Below are 26,988 nucleotides of genomic sequence, written 5' to 3'. Positions count from 1 at the left end.
CAGACGGACGATTCTCCCCTGTACATCTGCTTCACTATGACCCGTTCAATATGAGTGCTGTTTTAACGACAATTTCGAATTGTAATTAGAACTGTGACGCATTTTTTCCATCAGCTGTGATAGCGTGTATTGGCTTCCATTAACTGGGCTGTAGTATGATTTTTAATAGGTGTGTGTAGTGAACTCTAATGTCAAAAAGCTGTAGATGCTGCATGCTTGCAGGTAATATACTTTTTAACCTCCTCTCTGTCCAACACCAGCATCTAGTCACTTCAATATTTCTCACCAAAAAGAATAAAGATAGTACCTTACACCCCAGCCTTTTTCCCCCTAGCTTGTAGGTGCAGGGTAGAGTTTGAGTGTTTCTGTCGCAGGTTTCGCGTGGTATTGCGAAAGTTTTTCCCATCAGTAGCACCACATCTCAAATGTTTTGAGTCTCTTCTGTTCCGGTTTTCTCGCAGTCCATGTTTCACTACCATACAATGGTGTGCTCCAAACGTACTGTTTCAGAAATTTCTTCCTCAAATTAAGGCTGCTAGTAGACTTCCCTTCGCCAGGAATGCCCTTTTTTTATGCTACTCTGCTTTTGATGTGACCATTGCTCCGTTGGTTATTTTGCTGCCTAGGTAGCAGGATTCATTAACTTCATCCACTTCGTGACCATCAACCTTGATGTTAAGTTTCTCGTAGGTCTCGTTCCTGTTAACCTCTCATTACTTTCATGTTTCTTCGATTTACTCTCAGTCCGTATTCTGCACTCATTAGACTATTCATTCCGTTCAGCAGATCATAAAATTCTCCTTCACTTTCACTCAGGATAGCAATGTCATCAGCGAATCGTATCACTGATATCCTTTCGCCTTGCATTTTAATTTCACTGCTGAATCTTTCTTCTATTTTCATCATTGCTTCTTCGATCTAGAGGTTGAACAGCAGGGGCGACAGACTACATCCGTGTCTTACACCATTTTTAATGTTGGAAATTAGGTACACTGGTAAGTTAAAGAACGAAGAAGTTCACTACAGCTATAAGTTCACTGAAGCTGGTGTTTGATGTGAGAGATGGTCCATTAAGGTTAGAAAAGTACATTCGTTTCCGATCAACTTGGCTCTTTTTTTTTTTTTTTTTTTTTTTTTTGAGAGAGACACTTGATAAACTTTTCTCTGGAGTGCTTACAGGGGACCAATTGGGAGCAGTGTATTAAGTGATAGTTGCGTATATTTGCCAGAGGTCGGATATCGGATGTCGAACGTAGAACGTCAACGTCGATACTGCTAGTAACAACTTTAATCCTCTTCATGATGCTGTTGATCCTCACGAACGCTGTTTCATTTAACTGTAGCAGTGTTGAGAATTAATCAGTTTCACCACTGAACCGTTACTTGTTAATCAGCGATGCAGTACTTCGCATTATTTTATCTCTGACACCACGCATAGAAGCTCGTGGATTGTGACAGCGGGTGAATCTTGGCGCAGTAGAAAAGCATCCCCAAAGATGGTTCAATGGAATATATCACCACAGGCAGCATTTATACGGTGCTGTTACGCATATGTGTTTACAAACCATACATGTGGCATGAATTTTTGCATGTATGTAAGATCCCAGGAAGCTGCATTGTATGTATATTCACTGTTTTCAACCGCCATAAGGAAAAACAGATTTGGAGGATCGATTGAAAGGTTAACACTGCTACTAAAGTCTATTGCTATAATTTTTGAATGACAGTAGTTAACTGTGGAGTTTCTTTGGGTTTCATTACCAAGGCATGGTTTCTCTGGCTTCTCGGTAGGTGAGGCCCTTGCAGCGCCTCGAGGGGGATTTAAGCGCCTGTGGAGCTCATACTAGTGGTCTGTCTGCTAGGGGTTGATTGTCGGCGAAGGAGTCTAGGAGTCTCTCTGGACTGCAACCGAAGCTTGCTAGCCGTGGAGCTTCGCTCGAGCGTGTGGATGGCGGATGTTTACTTTGAGGAGCTGCTTCACTCTTCCTGTTCGGTAGCGGGCCACACTCTGGAATTTAAGGAGGCCTGCTTCCTGCTGGCTAGGTTGTTTGGCGTGGTCAGATACACCGACCTTCATTCTTCTAGGCCCGATGCAGGAATAACCGGTGAGTGCCATTTTTTGTGTGTTTTAAGGTATCTGCCATAGTTCATGAAAGCCCCCGTGCTTCTGATATTGAATTTCGTTTGATGTTATTGCCATAAGGTGATATGGGCTACATTGCTAGCTGTTGTTTTAGCCGAAATCTTTAGCGTGGATCAACATCACCGTAGTAAAGACTTGTGGGAGTTAAAAATTTATTCGATTGCAAGAGTGCTTCCATTTTACCTTGTTCTGTTTGTGAGTACCTAGTTTAGAAAGACTTGCTTTCGCCTCCACTACTGGTGCGTATATTTTATACGTTTTGGTCCTTTAAAATTTTTATTTAATTCAAATGGTTCAAATGGCTCTGAGCACTATGGGATTCAACTGCTGAGGTCATTAGTCCCCTAGAACTTGGAACTAGTTAAACCTAACTAACCTAAGGACATCACACACATCCATGCCCGAGGCAGGATTCGAACCTGCGACCGTAGCGGTCTCGCGGTTCCAGACTGCAGCGCCAGAACCGCGCGGCCACTTCGGCCGGCTTTTATTTAATTGCCTCATGTACTCTACAGGTTAAGGTATATTTGATATCTTTCATTGTCAGTTAAGATTTAAAGGCCTCTCTGTAAGTGTCATAACTTATTTAATTATGTAAATTCTGCTATGTTTACCCCAAGTATCTGCGAGTCAGACGGAATTTTTCATTTTTCTTCACGGTTGCTCTTGTGCTGTTGGTCATTTATATCTTAAGTCAATTAAACCTATATTCTGTGTGTTTGTTTCAGGACCTGTATTGAATGTAGCAACGGATCGGGTCAGGCCGAGCTCAAGCCAGTTACCATGAATTTGTCAACCCAAGCGTTTCAGCCCCATCAATTTGTTTTTGATCTGTCCTTGGTTGCTCTTGCTTATTCTCACTTTCTACTTTTACATCTTGTATAGAAGTTCTGTATTCTGTTACCTTGAAAATTATTTAATTATTACGGCTTTTGCACATTTTGGTCGTCGTAATGCTATTGTGATATCCAGTAAGTGATTCTGGAGCCAGTTCCTACTCTTATAGGACTCAAAGACTTCATTTGGCTAAAAACAAAAAAGCAATTCTCTGTACTATTAGAGAACCCGTAATTTAAAGTTTTGCTAACTTGCTTGTAGCGTTCTCATGAGGCTGGTGGTTTGTAACTGTTTATGTAAAACTGGACCTCTGTGGTGCATAAGTATTGCTCATCCTTTCTTATGTTAAACTTGACCTCTATAGAAATAAATGTGTTCAAATTATTGTTTTCGTTATGCTCAGCACCTTACCACAGCCAGATTCTAGTTCACCACCATTTCAAATGGTCTGCCACACAGTCTGCCGTAACGTGTATCGCGCTACCCGTCACTCGAACATATTTCGGTTACAGTCAAAACTTACCTTTGTCAGGCAGTGTTAAAGTGCAGTTTGGTGGGTAGACTTTAACGTGACACAAAGTTTATCTTGAGTAAATGTAGTGCAACGTACGACTTGCTAGTACTGTTAGAGCTCTGAATGTATGAGAGCTTGACTTCCTCAGTTATCCCTTACATTCTCACCCGCAACCCTTTCAGAGGTTCCTGCTCACAGTTGTAACAGCAAATAGTTTCTTTAGTTTTTTCTCGCTGCTCCTCGTGTTTGTTTTCATTCAAAACGTATGAGGGTGGGCAATGTCAAGCTGTAAGTGACAAAATCATCGACTAATCAGGTAATGAAATGTTTGTTCTACGTTTTAAGGATATCGATCTGCCTAGGTTTAACGACGTCTCCAGTTTTTTTTACTTTTTTTATAAAATGATATTGACAGTGAACTAACGATGAAATTGTTTTTCGTATTCCATTTCGTTTTATTATATACATATGGCCTTAATTGTCTAAAATGTAACATGTGGAGTAAGTCGTTAGAAATATAATGTATTATATTATCTTCAGTATGGAAATGATAATTGACGGAAAACTTTCAGATGTTACTTGTGGATATTAGGTGAATTTTCTGGTTCTGATATACATAAGATGCACGTCTTTATTTACTAGTTAGTGAGTATGCTTGTTCGAGAGACTTTTGTTTTTGAACGCAGTTACTTTTGTGTATGTTTATTCGCAGTGTAGCTCAAGTATCAAAGAAGCTACCAGTGGCTGTGGTTAGTGACTATATGAACCAATAATCACTTACCTTGATTCACAGTTGCTCCATCCAGCCAAAATGAGTGATTTCAGTAAAGCGTGCTAATACACTGCCAGAAAAGTAATATTACACCTGGAAAGACGACTTCGATTTTGAGTTGATGATGGCATATGCCACGTGGCGGAAAATAGATAATGGTTTCAACGTCGTTCACCAACTGATAGCATAGTGTCATATCTGCCAGAGCGCAGTTTGTGTCTACCCTTTAATAGGGATTGCTTACAGCCAGAAACCTCAGTGTGGCGCAGACGAGTCGATCATTCAGGCAACCAAGCCGCGGAGACGCACTCCTGCATCCTACAGCCAAAATAGCAGGTTTGAAAGGGGTTAGATTGTGGCCTTCCGAGTGGCGGGTTGTCCTGTCGCATAATTGCCATACAAGTTGACGTGCTGCGTCAATTGTGCAACGACGCTGCTACCAATGGTCACGTGAACATTCTCACATCGGTAGCCGAGGTTCTGGACGTCCACGCAGTACAGACGCCCGCCGGGTAAGCGCACCAGTAGTAGATGTATTGCTACCACAGCACAGACAAGGGAGGCTTGTTAATCCAGATGCGTCAGCACTAACTGTTGCGAACGGATCATTAACAGTGTGGCTGCGGTCAGGCACACCTCTAACCCATCCATCACCCACTCCACAACATGGACGTGCGAGACTCGATTGGTACCACCAAAGGATTATGTGGAAGATGGAATGGTGAGCTGTGGTCTTCAGCGATGAAAGCAGGTTCTGCCTGTACCCAGGTGATAGCCGTTCGCGTGTACGACGTAGACCTGGTGAGCTCTCTCTCGCAGAGTGCATTCGTCCGAGACACACTGGGCCCATCCCAGGCAGTATGGTCTGGGATGTGACAAACTACAACAACTCGTTCACCGTCGATGTCTCTGGAGGGGACGATATCCAGCGCTCGATACGTGTAGTGTGTTGTCAGAACCGTTCTTGTGACATTCTTGCAACAGTAAGGTGTTATTCCAACAGGATAATGCTCGCCCACACACTGCCTGTGAAAGTCAACGTGCTCTGCAAGGCGTGCAGCAAGTGGTCAGCACGATATCTGGACTTGTCTCCAAATGGGACGTGTGGGATATGATGGGACGAGAAGTGACATTTGTGACTCGTCAGCCAACAACTTTTACAGAAACAAGAGCAAAAATCGAGCAGGCGTGGTATCCGAGGGCAGTATTCGCCATCTGTACGATCGACTATTTGCCAGAGTCACAGCCAGCATTTCTGCCGCGGAGGTTACACCAAGCACTAATATGGGTATTTTAGCATGGGACAATATCTGGTACCACAGCATCACTTGTGCTATTAATCTGTAAATGTAATCATTTCATGTACTCGATATGCACTATGTATCAATTAATCTTGAATGAGTTGGGAACTTCTAAAAGGGTATACTAGTTCGATTTCAGGCACTGTGTGTTACTGATTTACTTGTTGCTAGCCGGTTCTAGTTTTGGTGTTGAAAAAATATTTACCGTCAAATATGACTAACTAAAGGAGTAGATGCGGGTACAGACAGTCACCAGGTATTGCTCTTGGAAGAGGGACAAGGGCTATAGAAAGGCGAGGGTAGCACTAATCAGAACAATGGGCAAAATGTTACTACATTACTTAATCCTCTTCCTTGACCATCTCCTCTCAGAAGCACTAATACAGCGCTTCTCTCTCCACTCTCTTTTCGTAGTCATCCGTGCCAGGAATTAGCATTTCACGGCAATGAATTGTCGCCCCGCTTGGCAGTTGGCGCCAGTGCTGGTCATGTGGTCCTCCAGCGGCAGAGGATGTGCGAACCTGGTAGTGTGGTGAATGCAGTGCCACGGCGAGGTTAGCAGTGCTCGTATTGGGCAGCGGAGAACGGGTTGGTGCTGAGTGAAAGAGGTGGTGTCAGCTGGAAGAAAGCGCCAGAGGCCTCGGTAAGAGCGCGACAAGCTTTGGCCCGTGTCACGGTGACGAGCTTGGCATGCTGCCTGGTCTTACATCCCTGCATTTTCTAGCTCAGGGACGTGGCCAGTGCCAGCGGACACGTGTATTTGGAGGACGTGGCGGCCGCTGTCGCCTTAAGTGCGAGGACTTCAGCAGAGACGTGGAGTATGCACATGGCCACCGACTATCTGAGTGGCAAACTGGACAAGGTGGGGTAGGCTGTTGGTGCAGCAAAACAGTGGAGACGGCCTTGTCGAGCTCTGGGCTTGAAGCGGCTAGCTGTCATCAGGGGACATTGTTTCCTGTCTGGGATAATGGAAAGTGCTTGGCTTTGTGGATCCAGGGTAGGCGTTACTCACAACATACAAGCCATGGTTTGTATTCGGAAATGACAGAAAAGACTGTATCATTTGCATTCAGCGAAAGCCTTTGTTGTCCAGACGAATGTGTGTGTGTGTGTGTGATTGTGTGTTTGTGTTTGTGCTGTATTATACCATAAGCATCTGTATTTCACTGTGAACTATGCTCATCGAGTGTTTAGCCTGTTTCTTTTTTTATTTCTTTTACTGCTGGTGTTAACTGAATCATTAACGTCATTTATTGCGGCCTGTGATCAGTAACGCTAATCTGGGTCAGTGTGTTTTATCATCTACTGTATTTACTGACTTCTTGTTATTGATTGTATAGTTTGATTTGGGGTGAAAGCTTCTTCTGGGACACTTTCTGCATATTGAGTACAGGGCTAATATCTGCTTATATTTCGTCTTTCTTGTCTTTCTTTTAAAGCCTACATAATTGTTTATGGTATTCTGTATTTCAAATTCTAGTATATTTTAAATTTGCGTTTTGTGGTTTGAGTCCTGGCTGTTTTACTTATGTTTCTTGTTATACGTACTCTCGGATTTGTTGAGTTGGCTAATAAAAATATTTAAAACTTGTTAAGGATTTGCACTCACACAACTCCCAGCCACTTTAAGTCCCAGAATTTCAGGCGCATATGTTGTGCATACAAACATTTAACAAGCAAGACTCACACAACAAAAGCTGTGTTTGTGAAGGAAGAAATCCTTTCCTGCTAGGAGGTTGAAAAATCGCTTTACAGTCATGGTAGCCTACCGTTTGCTACCGCGGTTGTTACTATAAACCGCTCGAGGAAGTATTACACACTTTCTTTACCTGAGTTATTTGTAATTCTTGTTTTTTATCTTAAACCTGTTCCCCAGTATTCTTTCGATCGAAGGAAAGCGCTACATACACCCATCTATGTACTGGAGGTACAAGTAAATTTGCATTCTCAATGTAGTTCAGTTCTGTGTGTCTCCAGCTGTGAACGCAACACTGTGCATACTGATCACTCCATCGACAGAGTTTTCTGTACGTTAACTTTCCTCCTGAACTAGAATGTAGCACACCTACGCCAATCAAAATTTCGACAGCTACTTGTGAGACCCAAAGCAAACGAAGATGGGCCCTGTAATAGTTTTCCGCAGTCAGTGAAACCAGCTGTGGAGCGCTACTAAAAATTTACGGTTTGTAGACTGCTACAGATTGGTGCTCACTGCCATTGGACGTGTTTCGTTGTGTTATATCGATCCAGGGAGTGCGCAATCGACTTCACACAATCAATTTGGCCTATAGGTGTCCATTACGAGCAACAGCACAAATCTCCCAGCACCATCGAGCACCAAGAAGTTGCGCAATAGATCACCTGCAGTGAAACTTGGTTCATTGGCATCGGGTTCCTTTTACCATTGAGTGCAGGAGTTATTTGGCGTCTGGTGACCAGCATAGAAGAATGTGGATGGGGACAAGTACCAGTGGGCGTCTTACGGGGTTGGTATAGCAAATCTTCAGGTCTTAACAATATTAGCGACAAGACTATATCTCCTAGTACGAACACGGTCTCTTGATTATGTATGAAATTTTCGATATTTGTTGTTAAAAAGTAACAGAACTGCTTTTCAGTCATTCTTATGCTTCTTTTCGAACCTCGCTTCTGGAAGGATGTGTTAGTCTTGTAGCTAGAATTCTGTTGTGAGATAAATAAAGCAGGCCAAATGATTTATATCTATATTACGGCAGTAATGTTGTATCCATGAAATCTTTTGGCCTTTTTAAATTAGTTGTAAGAAGTCGGTTTAATGACGCCACAAGCACGTCAGCGTTTTTTTTTGTTTTTTTTTAATCATATCAGTGTTTGTAAGGCGAACCTGCAGTCCACGTTTCTAACGAAATCAGATTATATTCATTGTTATTATGCAGACTATTTCTTTGCATTGACAATTAACAATAACACGGTTTTGAGTCACCAAGCTCGATGCTTTCCAGCGATGACCTTCGGACCTGAAGCTATCTTTCAAAGTTAATATGTGTGATAAAAGTCAGTTTATGTCATAAGAAAAGATTTTATGAACATTTTTTATAATTACCTGTTATTTTCTTGTCGGCAATGAGATGTATCCTTTCTTCGATATCATACTACTCTCATGTACGAATTTAAAATATCATTAACAGCCAGGCGCAAGGCGTTCATCACAGCGGTGGGCAGACACATTGTGGGCCAGTGGTCATCTACAGATGTCGGACGGCTCTTGTTGCCATCGAAAGTAATTAGAGATCTGTACAGCATCCTGACATGGTTCTCAAGTTTATCACCTTATCCTAAAGTCAACATTTTGGCACTGAGTTTGTCTTTCAAGACGATAATGCGTCTTTACGCACTTCATGAAGTCCTTTCTCCAGGAGGCTGGAATCGACCGAATGAAATAGCCTGTGGTATGTGCTGACATGAACCTGACACACAATGTTTAGGACCAGTTGAAAATTGCAGAGCAGTGTCGCAGAAATACTCCAAACACAGCCGGTACTCAGTGCTACCCAGTACTTTTGATTTCACGAATGTGCGTTCTCGAACAGACTGCTTTGGATTAGGAATTGGGACAGTTTTGACTCTAAAGTGAAGATATATACTTTAGTACTGTGAGTATTATTCTCTCGTTTTCTCCACTTGAATATAAGCCCATATACGTTCACAAATTTGCAAATGGTGCAAAACGTTCAGTGCACATTTTATGCGCCACAATGGATGGTGGTATATGCCGTGCTCCACTTCCGGCTCAGCAATCATTCATGACGATATGCTCACTTTCATGTGGGATTATGAGCAAAATTTGTTCTGAAATACTTAAATCGACTTTCCGATGACTCTCTAAGCTAGAATTCTGTCATCTGCTAAGAAGTAATGCTGCCATCTACCTTTTAGAAGTGTAGGATATTTGGCCCTGTAATATATTCAATGAATACGATTGTCACGTATTGATAATTGAGGTCAGCATCTTGAGCAACCCCTTTAAGGAATTCACTACCCTGAAAATAGTTCCCAAATACTTACTGCTTTTGAAACGCCTTTCATTTTTGCAATAATATATTTTTTACGAAGTAACTACTATGAACTTCATCTTTGACTCTATGTAATGCTTTCACTGGATGTCAAAAGAACTCGAGTGTTGTTGATACCAATGGTGGCCGTAAGTCTTAAAAAGCTCTGAGGTCATGGTAAGCACCAAAGCTATTTTTATTATTGCAATACGTATGCTCTACATAATACACTCACTATAATTGTTAAGTTTAAATCAAAGCAATTCGTTGGACATGAAAGAAAAATGGAAGTTGGTTAACAGAATTTTTGTTTTATTTTCAACTAAACGGTCTGTACAGAACATACACGAGGTTATATTTATCTTACCTAATTTGTGTCTTACTTCCTCTCGTACTCTAAATCCAGTCGTATGAGAGGATTATGATACATAGCAGGAAGGCTGACGCGAATCTTCCACACTGCCTATTTTTTTTTAGAATATCTGCCCTTAACAGGAATATATTCCAGAAATCTGTGCGAAAATAATCCCTCTACAAATTATTTACAACATACACATATTACATACTTCAGGTAATATTTTATTTGATCATTTGTTAGATGTACATATTTAAAAGAACTAGAATGTACTGGAAACTTTATCTTAGTAACAGTTCTACTACAAACAAAATCTCATTCTAATTAGAGAAGTCACATATGTAAAGAAAGGAAACGACAAGTTATTAAGGAATATTTTCTACAGGAGGTTACTATTTCCCAAATAACTGATAAAAATATAGTCTACTGTTCAAGGTTTTCTCAGCTGTGTATGTACACATGCCATAGTTACATCAAGAAAAACGTTTCTCATCTCTCTATTATTTTCTTAAGTGAGATAGAACAAGTTGAAAGACATAGAATAGCTAGAGGTTCTTAAACATTAGGCAAGATCTTAGTATATTTTCAGTTATTCGTATTTTATCACTCGGAATAAAGTATGAGACTTAAACTATAATTATCAATGTGTAGGTAGGAAGTGTAATGTTTTCTCACACTCAACTGTCTAGCAAGACATGAACACGAGTTTCAGTCTAACACTGCGCTATAAATAATCTGCTTCAAATATTCGTATGCCGTAAAAGAGCATGCTAGGAAAGGAACAGGAGAGCGCAAATGTTTAAATTTTTTAAAAGATCCATTCAGGCAATGAAGTGCTACCACTTTCTAGAAGGCTAGGGATCTGGTCTGAATCTGCAAACAAAATGAGAGGAAAGTTCTTACGAAACATTGAAAGTTATTTTATTGGAACATAGCGATACACATATGTCGACATTACAAACAAGTGACTCAGAGGTGTGGGAGTTTCTTAATATGCCTATGGCATGTGTAGGTTTCAGGTGGGGGACTCAGTAAGTGGGCCTGAGGAGTTCCTCCGCCGTCAGTTCTCCATCCTGGTTAGCGTCCACGAACTTGGTGACGATCATGCGAGCCAGGTCCGGGTTGTTCTGCATCTCGGCGGCGAACCATTCCACAGGGAAGCTGCAACAAACAGAGACTTTTTTTAGAGCAATGAACGTATGTTTGAACAAAAAATTTATGAATGATTAAATTCTATTCACGGGTGTGATACTTTTAATAAATAACTGAATCATTATACTTTTCTGAAACAGTTTCCTGTGAGATAAAGTGTTTGTTGTTCGTTAAGATTAAACTGTGTTTTTTCGGAGAAAATGTATTCGAAATTGCAAATATGAACCGAATCGGCTGTGTATTGGAAGGGCGACGGCGAAAATTTGTGCCGGACCGGACCTCAGTCCCCAGATTACCCCCGCTTTACGTAAACAGTCGCCTTCACCGCTTCTGCTATAAGTGCACGGCCAGACACAAGATGCCTTATGTCGTCGTCCATGTGTCACAACTTGCACTTGGACGTTCATCCATGAAGGACATATTTACTGAGAGTCGAGGGCTGGATGTTGACGAATAAATACGAGATAGCAGCGCCTGTGTTATTAAGAAGTTTATTGTGCTTACTGAGCAATGTAACAGTTGCGTAGCTGGGAAAACCTTTTGCAGTATTATTCTTGCCGAATCTTGGCAGCCAATGAAATTTTTGGTTGGTTTGTTGATTTTGGGGAGGGGACGAAACAGCGAGGTTATCGGGCCTATCGGGATAGGGATGGATGGGGAAGGAAGTCGGACGTTCCGTTCCATAGGAACCATCCAGGCATTTACCTGAAGCGATTTAGGGAAATCGTAGAAAACGTAAATCGTGATGGCCGGACTCAGGTTTGAACCATCATCGTGCGGAATGCGCCACCTCGCTCGGCAGTGTAGTTTTTGTTTGAAAGTGGAAGACAGGTGACTCCTTACCGCATCTCGTCGAGAAAAATATTACGGGCCTCATTCTGACCCACTAAAATGGTTTTATGAACCTTATCACGTTGTTGGCGGCCAGTCCGTCGAATGGGAACGCAGTGCCACGTTAAATGACCGCCTTAAGTTGCATAGCAGCTTTCCCTTTCATGTCAATACTATCCGTAAAAACACAAATAAATGATCAAACGACGTAAATAAATATACGAAGAGTACAGTTATGATCTGATACGACAAATAAAGTTATTGTAAGACTGTAGTAATCGATGTTAAGATTCAGCAAGAAAGGAAAACTGCTTGACATTCAGATAATCAATGTCAATTATCTAGATGCCGTGGGCTTTTACCTATGATCCTGAAACACTGAAACAAAGCGCCAATCGATTCTTTGGGAGAGAACAACCTAACGACGGCAAAAAAAAAAAAAAAACTGCTTAGACTGGCGACTACCAGAGGTCACATCAGGAAGGAAATGAAGCAAGACATATGAGCAATACAAAAGCGAACGATCTCCATAAAACTCAAGACAAATGAAAACAGAAAAGCCACATGACAGGATGGAATAAACGCAGAGTTATTGAATTATAGAGGACCACTGTTACAGCTACACTTACTGAAAGTAAACAGTACCAAGGTAATGCCAGACTACTAGGCAATAACGGAAGTAATATTACCTTTTATGAAAGAACATCTTAATAACTATGAAAAGCCGATTACGTATTCCTAATAAGTGTTACAAACTATAAACACAAATAACCACTACTATATACTAAAAGAAAGACCCAGCATAACAATTTGAACTGTAGACACAAGGAAAACGATACCCCGCAAGATCACGGAAAAGATCGCCAGATGAAGACCAGAATGGACGAGAAGCATACTTCTGAAAATGAAGACGAATAAGATGAACAAGAGGAAGGAGAAGAAGCCTGTGTACACTCTTTCACCAATATAGTATATCTCCCTTTACTAATAAAATACTGGCTCCTGCTGAAATGGAGGTGTTCGATTATGGAAAACAGAGATTCGCGGAACATTCTTGGTGGTACTGCACACTAGGCGCGAAAATTCCTTTCCTAATTACATGGCCACTGCACGATACTGTCATAATGACTATAGTTCTGGAGTGGATGGAGGCTGAAACTCGAGCATGACTGATCAACTTAAAATGTAGAGAGTTTAATCTCGTCTGGTGTTACGTGGATGAGAACCTCCAGACAACTTCATTTTTTTTCTTTATGTTTTGCTTGAGAGATTTGCAGAATTCTGCAGAAGCAATTTGAAATGTTTAATGACTGTGTAAATTTAAATCCGTCTAAGCTAACCCTTTTATAGAACTATTTGATGAACGAGAGTACAAATTTTCCCCACGGTTTCGTCATTTGGTTTTTGATACCCTAGCACCAGCCTAGTTTGTGAATTGTGATCAGTTTGTTTGTGGGGCAATCAGAAGTTTTTAGTGTTAGCATAATGAAGTAGAATCTTATTTTCATGCTTGTCATCGAGACAAAAGTTGAAAAAACCGGACATCGCTAAGGAGAGTGTATCCATACTACTGACATTACGCGGTTAGCGATCTACTGCGGAGATGACTGGACAGTTTGAAAGACCTTCTAGATGTGCCATTTTAGGTGTTAACAAAACTCTCAGGTTTCAAAGTAAGATGTGTACCATCATAGTGACATTATAAATTCACATTTAGTGGGAAATTTAGTTTTATTTTTTTCAGTCACTAGTCTTCTGAATGGTTTGATGCGGCCAGCTACGAACTCCTCCCTGTGCCAACCTCTTCATCCCAGAGTAGCGCTTGAAACCTACGTCTTCAATTAGTTGCTGGATTTATTCCAATCTCTGTCTTCCTCTACAGTTTCTGCACTCTACAGCTCCCTTTTGTACCTTGAAAGTCATTCCCTGATGTCTTAACAGGTGTCCTATCATCCTGTTGCTTCTCCTTGTCAGTATTTTCCACATATTCCCTTTCTTTCCGATTATGTGCGGACCATCCTCATTGCTCAACTTATCAGTCCTCCTAATTTTCAAAATTCGTCTATAGCACCACATCTCAAATGCTTCGATTCTCTTCTGTTCCGGTTCAAATGGCTCTGAGCACTGTGGGACTTAACATCTAAGGTAATCAGTCGCCTACAACTTAGAACTAATTAAACCTAACTAACCTAAGGACATCACACACATCCATGCCCGAGGCAGGATTCGAACCTGCGACCGTAGCAGTCTCGCGGTTCCGGACTGAAGCGCCTAGAACAGCACGGCCACCGCGGCCGGCTCTGTTCCGGTTTACCCGCAGTCCATGTTTCTCTACCATACAATGCTGTTCTCAAAACGTACATTCTCAGAAATTTCTTCTTCAAATTAAGGCCTATGTTTCATGGTAGTAGGCTTCTCTTGACCAGGAATGCCGTTTTTTCCAGTGCTTGTCTGTTTTGATGTCCTCCTTGATCCATCCATCACTGGTTCAAGTGGTTCAAATGGCTCTGAGCACTATGGGACTCAACATCTTAGGTCATAAGTCCCCTAGAACTTAGAACTACTTAAACCTAACTAACCTAAGGACATCACACACACCCATGCCCGAGGCAGGATTCGACCCTGCGACCGTAGCAATCCCGCGGTTCCGGACTGCAGCGCCAGAACCGCACGGCCTCCATCACTGGTATTTTGCTGCCTAGGTAGCAGAATTCCTTAACTCCTTCTACTTCGTGACTATCAATCCTGAAGTTGCTAGTTCTCATTTCATTTCTGTTACTTCTCATTACTCTCGTCTTTCTTCGATTTATTCTAAATCCATGTTCTGTGCTCATCAGACAGTGCATTCGGTTCAGCAGATCATCTAATTATTCTTCGCTTTCACTCAGGATAGCAATGTCATCGGCGAAATGTATCATTGATATCCCTTCACCTTTAATTTTAATTCTAATCCTGACAGTTTCTTTTATTTCCACCATTGCCTCTTCGATGTGGACATTGAACAGTAGGGACGAAAGATTATATTCCTGTCTTGCACCCGTTTTAATACGAGCTCTACGTTCTTGATCGTCCACTCTTATTATTCCTTCTTGGCTTTTGTACATATTGCCCGTCTCTCCCTATAGATTACCTCAGAAATTCGAACACCTTGCACCGTTTAACATTGTCGAACTCTTTTTCCAGGTCGACAATTCCTACGAACGTCTCTGGATTTTTCTCTATTTTTGCTTCAGTTAATAACCGCAACATCAGAACTACCCCTCTGGTGCTTTTCCCTAAAGCCAGAATCATCGTCATCTAATACATCCTCCATTTTTCGTTCTTCTATATATTATTCATGTCAGCAACTTGGATGCATGACCTATTAAGCTGATTGTGAGATAATACTCGCACTTCTCGGCTCTTGCAGTCTTCGGAATCGTGTGGATGATATTTTTTTCAAAATTCAGATGTTATGTTACCAGACTCGTACTTTCTATCCACCAGCTTGAATAGTCTCTTTGTTGCCACTTCCCCCAATGATTTTAGAAATTTAGATAGAATGATTCTATCGCTTCAGCTATATTTGATCTTAAGTCCTCTAAATCTCTATTAAATCCTGTTTCTAATACTGAATCCCTATATTTTCTAAATCGACTCCTGTTTTTTCTTCTATCACATCAGGCAAACCTACCCCCCCCCCCCCCTCATCGATGACCCCCTTTCACCTATCCTCTGCACTTAACAATGGAATACCCGTTGCACTGTTAATGTTACCATTCTTGCTGTAAATTTCACCGAAGGTTGCTTTGACTTACCTTTACGCTGACTCTGTCCTTCTGACAATAATTTCTTTTTCGATTTCTTCACATTTTTCATGGGGCTATTTCGTCTTAGCGTCCATGCATTTCCTATTTATTTCAATCTTCGGCGACTTGTGTATTCCTCAATTTCCATGAACATTTTTGTACTTTCTTCTTTCATCGATAAACTGAAGAATTTCTTCTGTTACCTTCTTTGTGCCTATGTTTTTCTTTCCAACTTCTGTGATTGCACTTTTTAGAGATGTCCATTACTCTTCAACTATACTGCCTACTGACCTCTACAGCCTTAGAGAACTTCAAGCTTATCTCGTCGTTCATTAGTACTTCCGTATCACACTTCATTGAGTATTGATTCTTCCCGACTGTGTTTCTCATAAGAATAACCCTATCACTGAAATGTTCACAGTAACACACTCTCATACCTACCTTCCTATTCGTAACGATTCCTACTCCTGTTACACCATTTTCCTTTGCTGAAGACTCATCTGACCAGAAATCCTTGTCTTCTTTCCAGTTCACTTCATTGACTCCTCCTATATCTAGAGTGAGCCTTTGCATTTCCCTTTTCAGATTTTCTAGTCTCCCTACCATGTTCAGGCTTCTGACATTCCTCGCCCCGACTATTAGAACGTTAGCCGTTCGTTGGTTATACATGCTTTCTCTTATGGCCACCACCCCCTTGGCATTCCTCTCCCGGAGATCCGAATGGGGGAGTTTTCCGAAATCTTTTTCCAATGGAGGGATCATGATGAAACTTTTTCAGTTACAGGCCACATGTCCTGTGCATAGACGTTATATGTCTTTAATGCAGTGGTGTCCATTGCCTTGTGCAGCCTCATGCCACTGATTACTGCTGATTACTTCGCCTTTTGGGGCCAGTTTATCACCCCAAAGACAAGAGAATGCCCTGAACATCTGCCCAATTCTCCCCCCTCTTTGGCAAGGCAGTTGGCAGAATGAGGGCGACCTCTTATGCCGGAAGTCTTCAGCCGCCAAGGCTGTTTATTAATCAAAATTTAAACGGTAGCGGGTTTCGAACCCGGGTCGAAGACGTTTTTATTGTTAATGAAAGACGCTAACCCGGTTTATCCAAATTAACCCCACCTCATTGCTTGCTTAAAGGCTTCAGCACACGGACTGCTTCTTAATAACTGCTAACTACTCATTTATTGCATAATACTCAACGTAGTTTGTGGGACAAATAGAGAGTTGCAATGAGGGAAATTGTGTTGCTAAGTGTTAGCCGGTTCATTACCTTGAAGGATAAAAGTTGCATCACGCCACTGATAACGTTACTATCTGCATCTCAAACCAGCACCAAGTATTTTTCCAGTCTTGTTTACCGGTGTGTCGCGTCACTAGTTAAGAAATAATAGCCGGCATAAACCTGATACTAGATTTCGCAAGTGTGCCACTGTGTTAATGAACCACTTACGCCGTTTTCAAAACGCATCACTTAGTGTAGCCACTGACGCACAAATGGGGAGGGACGTTTCTGCCTTTCTTCATCGCTTCATTGCGACACCGAATTTGGCAAGTCAGTGCACAGATCTAGTAGCAAGGTGAGCTGCACATTCCTGCGCAGCTCTGCGACATTTTTGTTCACGCCGTTAAACTAGACGTATGTGTGTCGCCTCTCAGTCTCTTAATCATTTATTATCTTAGAGAATGAGAGCAGACAGTTAAATCTGGGAGACGATGAAGGACAATCCGTATATTGACCAAGCACTAAAGGAAACAAAAGAAAAATTCGGAGTAGGTATTAAAATTCATGGAGAAGAAATAAAAACTTTGAGGTTAGCCGATGACTTTGTAATTCCGTCAGAGACAGCAAAGGACTGGAAGAGCAGTTGAACGGAATGGATAGTGTCTTGAAAGGAAGGTATAAGATGAACATCAACAAAAGCAAAATGAAGATAATGGAATGTAGTCGAATTAAGTCAGGTGATGCTGAGGGAGTTAGATTAGGAAATGAGACACTTAAAGTAGTAAAGGAGTTTTGCTATTTGGGCAGCAAAATAACTGATGATGGTCGAAGTAGAGAGGATATAATATGTAGACTGGAAATGGCAAGAAAAGCGTGTCTGAAGAAGAAAAATTTGTTAACATCGAGTATAGTAGGAAGTCGTTTCTGAAAGTATTTGCTTGGAGTGTAGCCATGTATGGAAGTGAAACATGGGCGATAAATAGTTTGGAAAAGAAGAGAATAGAAGCTTTCGAAATGTGATGCTACAGAAGAATGCTGAAGATTAAATGGGTAGATCACATAACTAACGAGGAGGTATTGAATAGAACTGGAGAGAAGAGGAGTTTGTGGCACAACTTGACTAGAAGAAGGTATCGGTAGGTAGGACATGTTCTGAGGCATCAAGGGGTCACCAATTTAATACTGGAGGGAAGCGTGGAGGGTAAAAATCGTAGAGGGAGACCAAGAGATGAATGCACTAAGCAGATTCAGAAGGATGTAGGTTGCAGTAGGTACTGGGAGATGAAGAAGTTCGCACAGGACAGAGTAGCATGGAGAGCTGCATCAAACCAGTCTCAAGACTGAAGACCACAACAACAACAATAAGATGCAGGGATTAACGCATGAAATTACGTGCTGTTGGGCTAATGCATCTGTTCACATATCATTTACTTAGAGTCTGAGCCTGACTGCTCTGTTACGATAGCAACTGAGAAGTGAATAAATAACTGAAAAGTATGACTGGGCTATATTTAGCAGACATAGATGGCAGTTGAAATATTTCATTTGTCGAACTCATTCATAACAATTATCACGGGCACGTGTGAGAAGAGAATAGTGGTTACTTAGAGTTGCCCAGCGTCTCAGCTGTCGTGTGTGGGGGAAGTTTGGTGTTTAACGCCCCATCAGAAGCGAGATCAGAAGGGACAAACCGTAAGTTCGAATACTAATGTGATTAAGCCAACTGGACGTTTCTTTGTCATTAAATCGTTGAAAGTATACTGCCACGTCATCAGTTAATATGCTAAACTACTAAAGTAAGCGAGCATTCAGACGTGCTGCAGCCTCGTTCCTTGGGGCGTGTACTGATGTACGCTGATTGATGTAATACATGAAGAAGACTGTTGCACCATGGCTGCGATGTCTGTTATTTTTGGGTTTTAGAGTTTTAATATTTTTCTGAGGTGACGAGACAGTAGCCCCTGAATAATTTTAATGCTATCGTCTCCGGCCATGGGAGTCTACGTATTTGTATTGCACGTGTATTAGTCGTTGGATCACTCCGAAATTCGCCGTAATCAGATTAGAGAAACCCCAGAAATACTAAATTCTGATGATCGTGCGGGAATTTAGAATTGGTTCTTCCCATATCTGTGTTACTATTATTGCACGTACCTATTTAACAAGCCGATATATTACAAAACGGTTAATATGGTCACACACTCATAAGTGAAGGTTGCCTATCTAAAGGCTTCCAGGGGGCAAAGCATATATAATTTTTTATTATTTCGTATAAACATTGACCTAATTTAAAAGTTTAAAATTGTTATCGTCATTTACTTATTTGTCTGTATAAGCTTACGTTGAAAGCTTAACGCTATACGTCAAATATGAAAGTTAGAAAATGTATCTTGAGACAATTCATGGCGTGCAAATTCCCCACACTATATTCAATCAGTATTTGCTAATAAGAGCACTGAGCGACTAACAACAAACATAATACATAATATAAAATCTTCCCGATACTTCTCCTCGCTTACAGCCCCCACTCACTACATTTCCGCTGCTCGTGCAGTAAAACTTCAACACGACGCGTGAAGTTTTAGTTTATCACTTATTTAAACTAACTCTACTCAAAACAAATTTTTCAGACAGTATCCACATATACCGCTGAATGTGTACGACACATACTGTAGGTGGATAAAAATGTGGAAACCCTTGAGCGAAATGCATACCTGAACATGATGCAGACGTTAGCCAATCCTTCAGGCTACGCTGTTGCAATTGACCACAAGCGACACATGTGCAGTGTTTCAAAGCGTTACAAGAGTCCTTCGCGGCCAGAACGGTGTTTTTTCGTACTGAGTGCATCATGTCAGAGCTTAACGCCACGGGCGAACTGTTGGTGCTCTTGTGGCGAATGATTACGTCACCTGGTAACCGAAGTGTTTCGTGCTTCAAGAGGCACCGTTTCGAAGATTTTTACCGCATATATCGAAAACCCAAAGGCATCAGCTGCGAAGTCACAACACATTCTAAAGTGTGTTTTCAATTGTCATGACAGACGGTCATCCAAGAGGTTTGTGACAGGAAATAAATGAACGACTGCTGCCAAAATCACCTCAGAACTAAATATCACACCCGCGAACGCTGTCAGCACGAAAACAGCACGACTCTTGTTTCACGCTGTTTCCATCTTCTGGCCGAATATTCGTCCAAGAGTGAAACACGTCGGGGGTTCGTTGATGACTTGAGCAACTATATCGTGGTATTCCAAGGGCCTTGCTGTTGCTCTGAAACATCGTTTGACTGCCAAGAATGATGACGATTTTGATTGATCAGATCTTCCCTGGTACAACGTATGTTTCCCGATGGTGATGTTGTGTTCCAAGACGACAGGGAATCTATCCACACGTCCAGGACTGTTTTCGGGAGCACATGGGTAAATTGTCTCATCTCCACTAGACATGACAATCAAAAGATCTCAGTGTTACAGAGACTTTGTGGCCCACTCTTACTTTGGAGAGAAGGGTACGTGATTGTCTGTCATCTCCATCATCGGCTTCCTGAACTTGTCGCTATTTTTCAGAAAGAATCCCAAGAAAACTATAGAGACTGTGTATTTATACACTGAAGTGAGAAAAGTAATGGGATAGCGATATGCACATCTAAAGATGGCTATAGTATCACGTACACAGGGTATAAAACGACAGTCAGTTAACTGAGCTGTCATTTCTACTCAGTTGATTCATGTCAAAAGGTTTCCGACATGCGCCGGGAATTAACAGACTCTGAATGCGGAATGGAAGTTGGAGATAGATGCGTGTCACATTCCATTCCGCACATCGTTAGGGAGTAGAATATTCCGAGGTCAAGAGTGTGCCGAGAACACCAAATTTTAGGTGTTACCTCTCATAATGGACAACGCACTGGGCGACGGTCGTTACTTAACGAGCCACAGTAGTGGCGTGTGCATAGAGTTGTCAGTGCCAACGCACGAGGAACGCTGCGCTCAGTTATCAATGCGGTACGCACGACGAACGTTAGGACAGTGCGGCGAACTTCGGCGTTAATGGGTTATGACCCAGGTGATCGACGCGATTGTCCTTGCTAACAGCACGATGTCGCCTGCAGCCTCTTGAGCTAGTGACCATATCGGTTAGAACCTATACAACTGGAAAACCGTGCCCTGGTCAGATGAGTCCCGATTTTAGTTGGTAAAAACTGAAGGTAGGTTTGGAGCGTTGCGCAGACCCCACGAAGCCATGGACACAGGTTGTTAACAAGGCACTGTGCAAGCTGGCAGTGGCTCCATAATGGTGTGCCCTGGGTCCTCTGGTCAAACTGAATCATAACTGACTGGAAATGCTTATCTTGACTATTTGGACACCATGTGGAACCATTCATGAACTTGCCACCAGGGGCTCAGCATTCATTTGCTGAGTACGGGCTTGGCGACCCCGGGGTCCTGAGCTGGGGACTGGTCGGCGCCGCCAGTCTCCTGTCACCGTAACCCCTGGACATGCTTCAGCGACCACCGTATGGCGCGGCGTTGGAATGTTGTGTGCTGCGGGGAATGGTAATCTTGGCTTGACCGCCTGGATTGCGAGGAAGGCCGACCTCTCTAAACACCCCTCAATCTTCCGGTGTGCTCCGCGCCTATGAGATGCATGGCTGTTGAGGTGGAACAGTCGCAAGCGGGCAACCTCAGGGGCACCTGCCGCACCCCAGTTGTATTAGGCTTACTCAGGCATGCGGGGCCCTGTCTGAGCGGACCTTTAGTTCCCTAGCTGCTCGTGGGACCGCAATGGACCCTTCGACCTCTACATTTCCCCCTGCCAGTAGCTTGGGTGGGCCACTGGTAGGAAAACACACCCCATCGAAGAAGCGACTTCGTGCTGCGAGTCCTCCAGCGCCTAGTGTTGTCAGACTGTCGTAACAGAGCACATGCTGATAATCAGAATGTGTTTTTGATTATTAAACGGAAGGAGGGTAGCTTTGAGAGGGTTTCTCCCTTTTACATCCACAAGGGTCTTGAGGGAATTGCAGGAACACTTAAATCTGTGAAGCGACTTCGCAATGGGACTCTGTTAGTTGAGACATCTAGTTCCCGTCAAGTCGCTTCTCTTCGGAAAGCAACCTGTCTCGGTGAGTACGCTATCGAGACCGAGCTTCACTCCACTCTGAACTACAGTAAGGGTGTTGTGACATGTAGGGACCTGGTGGATATCCCCACAGACGAGTTAAAATCTGAATGGGCTGATGGAGGTATTGTTGACGTGCAGCATATTATGAAACGAGTCGATGGGGACCTAGTCAAATCCGACTCGTTTATTCTCACGTCCAGTTGCCCACGACTCCCAGAGCATGTTAAAGCGGGGTTCTTACGTTTGCCAGTAAGGCCATATTTCCCCAACCCAATGCGCTGCTTTAAATGTCAGCGCTTTGGGCATACTACGTTGGGGTGCAATGGGATAGCCACTTGTGGTACATGTGGTCAGCCTGCCCATGAAGGAGCTGATTGTTCGTCGCCTGTGAAGTGCGTGAATTGCTCTGGGAGTCACCCTGTCTGGAGCCGGGTCTGCCCCATCTATCTCGACGAACGGAAGATACAGGAGATTAAAACATCTAAGCGCATCCCCTATGGTGAGGCCAAGAAGCTCTTTAAGGCCATGCAACCTCCTGTGTTTACTACATCTTTCGCTTCCGTTCTGAAAAAACCGGTACAAATGGCCACTGTTGCTACGCAAACGGAGGTTGCTAGTGTTAGCACTAATACCTGCATTTGCCAGTGCACTTGTGCTGCTGCGGTTGTTTTGCAACCTGCGGCTCTTCCCGCAACGTCGGACAAGGCTGTGGTTGCTGACATTGGGGTACTTCCTCCCTCTCCCCATATGGGGCCTTCTGCCCAGGCGAGTAATGCTCCACCTGTTGACAAGGCTCTGCCTTCTAAGCCCCCCAAGACGAAGACGCCGAAGCTGAAGGTTTTGCCACCTGCGGAGACTAGTCAGGGTCGGTCCGATGATGAGGCCATCGTACTGTCTGACGTCTCCCGTGGGTCGTCATCGGAGCTGATGGACATTGACGTCGACCGGGGGCGATCTTCTCGCCCCAGGAATAAATCTCCGGCCAATACGGGCTCTCCTCCAAAGCACAGAGGCAGGGTGAGAGTTCAGCCCCCCTGATCACTGGCTCCCATATTACAGTGGAACCTGAATGGGTTCAGGACGCATGTGGCCGAATTACAGCTCCTTGTACGAGAGTGCCCTTTGTGCTTATGTCTCCAAGAGACACATTTTCGGGCCACTGATGCTCCTTCTTTACGGGGCTATACCGTCTATCGGAAAGATGATCTGACGGGGGAAAGGGCAAAGGGTGGTGTTGCGGTTTTTGTCCGTGACATGCACCCCTCCTCTGAGCTCCCTCTCGTTACAGACTTGCAAGCAGTTGCAGTTGACCTTCTTGTGGGTCGGAGGCTCACAGTCTGTTCACTTTACTTACCACCTCAGGATGCGATAGACTCTGAGGCTCTCGCAGACCTTATTAGCCAACTCCCCCGCCCATTTCTTCTTCTGGGGGACTTCAATGCTCATAATGTCTTATGGGGCTCTTCGACTACTTGCCCCAGGGGTCGCATTCTGGAAAGCCTCATGATGTCTGAAGAACTGTGCATCCTCAACTCTGGTGCTCCCACTCATTTCTGTACTGCTTCTGGGTCATCAGCTATTGACCTTTCCTTTTGCTCTCCAGCACTCGCGGATTCTGCTCTGTGGGAGGTTGCTGAAGACCTCCATTCTAGTGACCACTTCCCCCTTTGGATTCGCCTCCTGGCTGAGGGTATGGCATTACCAGTGCCGTCCCGGTGGCACCTCTGCCGAGCTGACTGGACACTTTTCAGCCAACTGGCTGTTTTGGAACACCGTGCCAGCGTCCACGAATGGGTAGACCATGTTACAGCCGTGATCTCCCATGCTGCTGAATTGTCAATCCCACGGTCATCCGGTCGTCCCAAGAGGCGTCCTGTCCCTTGGTGGACCACTGAGTGCCGCTCAGCCATCCGAGCCCGCCGTGCAGCTCTGCGCCGCTTCAAGTGCCGTCCCTCAGCTGACAATCTTGCGGCCTTTCGGGTGGCAAGGGCCAAAGCGCGGCGAGTGATTAAAGAGAGTAAACGACGGTCATGGCAATCGTTCTTGAACTCCATCTCCCGCTCCACTAGTTCTATGAAAGTATGGGAAGCCATCAGGAGAATTTCCGGGAAACTCGGCCAGCTACCTGTCACGGCATTGCTGCATCAGGGAAGTCTCCTCACAGCGCCGAGAGACATTGCCCAGACACTGGCCATGCATTTTGCGGAATCTACCGCTACTATTAACTGTGATCCAGATTTCTGCCGCTACCGCACTGCCATCGAGAGGGGTCACTTGGACTTCTGGCTTCCAAATTCTGAACCCTGCAACTGCCCCTTCACAATGTGGGATCTGGATTCGGCGCTGTCTGTGGCTCATGATACTGCGCCTGGCCATGATCAAATCCGGTACAGCATGCTGCAGCACTTGTTACTGCCTTCCAAGGAAGTTCTCCTGAATTTTTTTAATATGATATGGTTATCTGGCACGTACCCTGACTCGTGGAAGGAGGCGATTTTGGTCCCCCTCCTCAAACCGGGAAAGGACCGAACGCATCCCAGCAGTTACCGAAGTATTGCTTTGACGAGCTGTGTCGGGAAGACGTTAGAACGCATGGTCAACCGTCGCCTGGTTTGGCTGCTCGAAACCAGGCAGCTCCTTAGCCCCTCGCAGTGTGGCTTTCGGAGATGTCGTTCAACTATAGACAACTTGACCCTGCTTGAGGCGGCCATCCAGCAGGCGTTCCTCCGTAACCAGCATTGTCTCGGTGTCTTCTTTGACATTCATAAGGCGTATGACACTACTTGGCGCCGCCATATCCTCAATCAACTCCATGAGTGGGGTTTTCGTGGCCGTCTCCCCATCTTCCTTCGGTCCTTTCTTTCCCACCGCCTCTTTCGATATAGGGTTGGTAATGTGCTATCTGATTTGTATGTGCAGGAGAATGGTGTTCCTCAGGGAAGCGTTTTAAGTGTCACCCTCTTTGCCGTCGCCATTAACAGTATCACGTCCACTATCCGGAGTCCTGCCCAATGCTCCTTGTTTGTGGACGATTTTGCTGTTTTCTGTTCTTCCTCCAGTCTTGTCACTGTTAGTCGGCAGTTGCAGCTTACGATACAGCGATTAGAGGCATGGACTGCGAAGACGGGTTTTACCTTTTCTGCCGACAAATGTGTGTGTGTTCATTTTAATCGTTCTCGACGTCTTTTTACCTCCCCTGAATTGCGTCTGTGGGACACCATTCTTCCTTTTAGCGACACTGTGCGGTTCCTGGGCCTCACTTTTGATTCCAAACTGTCGTGGTTGCCTCAGCTTAAAGACCTCAAGGTGCGGGCCCTGAAGGCGCTGAATATTTTGAAGTGTCTGTGCCATCGGTCCTGGGGAGCAGATCGGGCGCGTCTGCTGCAGTTTTATAGGGCTTTCGTCCGATCGCGTCTTGACTATGGTTGCATCGTGTATGGGTCAGCAAGGCCTTCGTATCTGAAGATACTTGACGCAGTACACCATGAGGGTATCAGGCTGGCCACTGGTGCCTTTCGTACCAGTCCTATCCCCAGCCTGTGTGCTGAGGCAGGGGAACCGCCGCTCGCCATCTGGCGGAAACTCCTCATGGTGCGACGGGTGTGTCAATTCCTTGCCTGTCCTACATCCCCTGCGTACCCTACCGTTGCCCGATCGCCTATGGAACGTCTCTTCTCCAGTCGTCCCAGGGCAACGAGACCATTTGGGATTCGTGCCAAGCATTTGCTTGAGTCCCTTGGTGTGGAGCGTGTGGCCCCCCAACGACAAGGTTTTACTCGCCTGCCTCCCTGGTTGCTCCAGAGGCCCAGCGTCCTTTTCGACTTGTCGGAGTACCGGAGGAGCTGCACTCCTGCGTTTGTTTTTACCTCCTTATTTTATGATATTTTAAACCAGCATCCCGACCATGTACCAGTATTTACGGATGGCTCTAAACAGGGGGACTCTGTTGGTTGTGCTGTTGTTTTCCCTGATCGACTCGTCAAGTTACGGCTTCCTGCGGCGTTTACCATCTTTGATGCCGAATTATTTGCGATCTTGCGGGCATTGGAGCAAATGAGATGTGTTCCCAGTCGTAAGTTCCTCATCTGTTCTGACTCCCTGAGTGCCCTTCAGACCATGCAACAGTTGTACCCAGCGGATACGGTCGTCCAGAACATCCATGATGCCCTACTCCACCTGCAGCGGCAGGGGAAGGAGGTTTCCTTCTGCTGGGTGCCGGGGCACGTGGGTATTAGGGGAAACGAGCTGGCGGATGTGGCTGCCAAAGATGCATGTTCCCTCCCTCACGTTGTTGACTGTGCCGTCCCCCTCCATGCTGTTACCTCCCTCCTGCGTTTTCGCGTTATGCGTCAGTGGGAAGAGGAGTGGCTAGCAGTCGGTGAAAATAAGCTGCGTCTGGTCAAGGCCACCACGCGGCCATGGCGTACGTCCTACCAGTCACGCAGGCGGGATGAGGTTCTCCTCACTCGCCTCCGCATCGGGCATAGTCCCTTCACACATGGTTTTTTACTCCGGCGGGAGGATCCCCCCCTCTGCAGTGCTTGTGGCGTCCAGATTACTGTCCGCCACATTTTACTTGACTGTCTTTTATTCTCTGACCAGAGGGCGGTGGTTTCTTTGCCACCGGATTTGCCCTCTATTTTGAAAGACGACGCAACGGCTGTGTTTAAGGTTTTACGGTTTTGTGTCCTGTCCAATTTGTTGCCACGGCTTTTAGGGAGAGGTTTTTAATGTGCTGCTGGATGACTGGCTCACCCAGATTTTAGGTAAGAGGTCAACCAGTCACGTCTACCTCCTTGTTTCCCTTCGGTTTCTGTCCTCCCTTCCTTGTGTTTCCGTTCCTTTTTTAGTGCACTCCTTCTCCTCTTGTTTTGCCTCTGTATGTGAGGATTTGGAACTGCGTCAGGTCTGTGTCT

General features: G+C 44.2%; 1 protein-coding gene across 1 annotated transcript in view; it reads right to left on the bottom strand.

Moving 5' to 3' along the window:
* Nucleotides 1-9,889: 9,889 nt before the first annotated feature.
* LOC126473974 (allatotropins-like) overlaps nucleotides 9,890-26,988 on the bottom strand; it is a 355,582-nt gene continuing 338,483 nt past the window's right edge. Inside the window, exon 3 of the mRNA XM_050101361.1 lies at nucleotides 9,890-11,114. Within this exon, the coding sequence (XP_049957318.1) occupies nucleotides 10,982-11,114 (133 nt within the window). The 3' untranslated portion in view covers nucleotides 9,890-10,981. The remainder of the gene's footprint in view (nucleotides 11,115-26,988) is intronic.

This window comes from Schistocerca serialis, chromosome 4 (assembly GCF_023864345.2).
Source record: "Schistocerca serialis cubense isolate TAMUIC-IGC-003099 chromosome 4, iqSchSeri2.2, whole genome shotgun sequence".
NCBI lineage: Eukaryota > Metazoa > Arthropoda > Insecta > Orthoptera > Acrididae > Schistocerca > Schistocerca serialis.
Note: the sequence above shows the minus strand (reverse complement) of the source record. Positions and strands in the feature narration are given on the sequence as shown.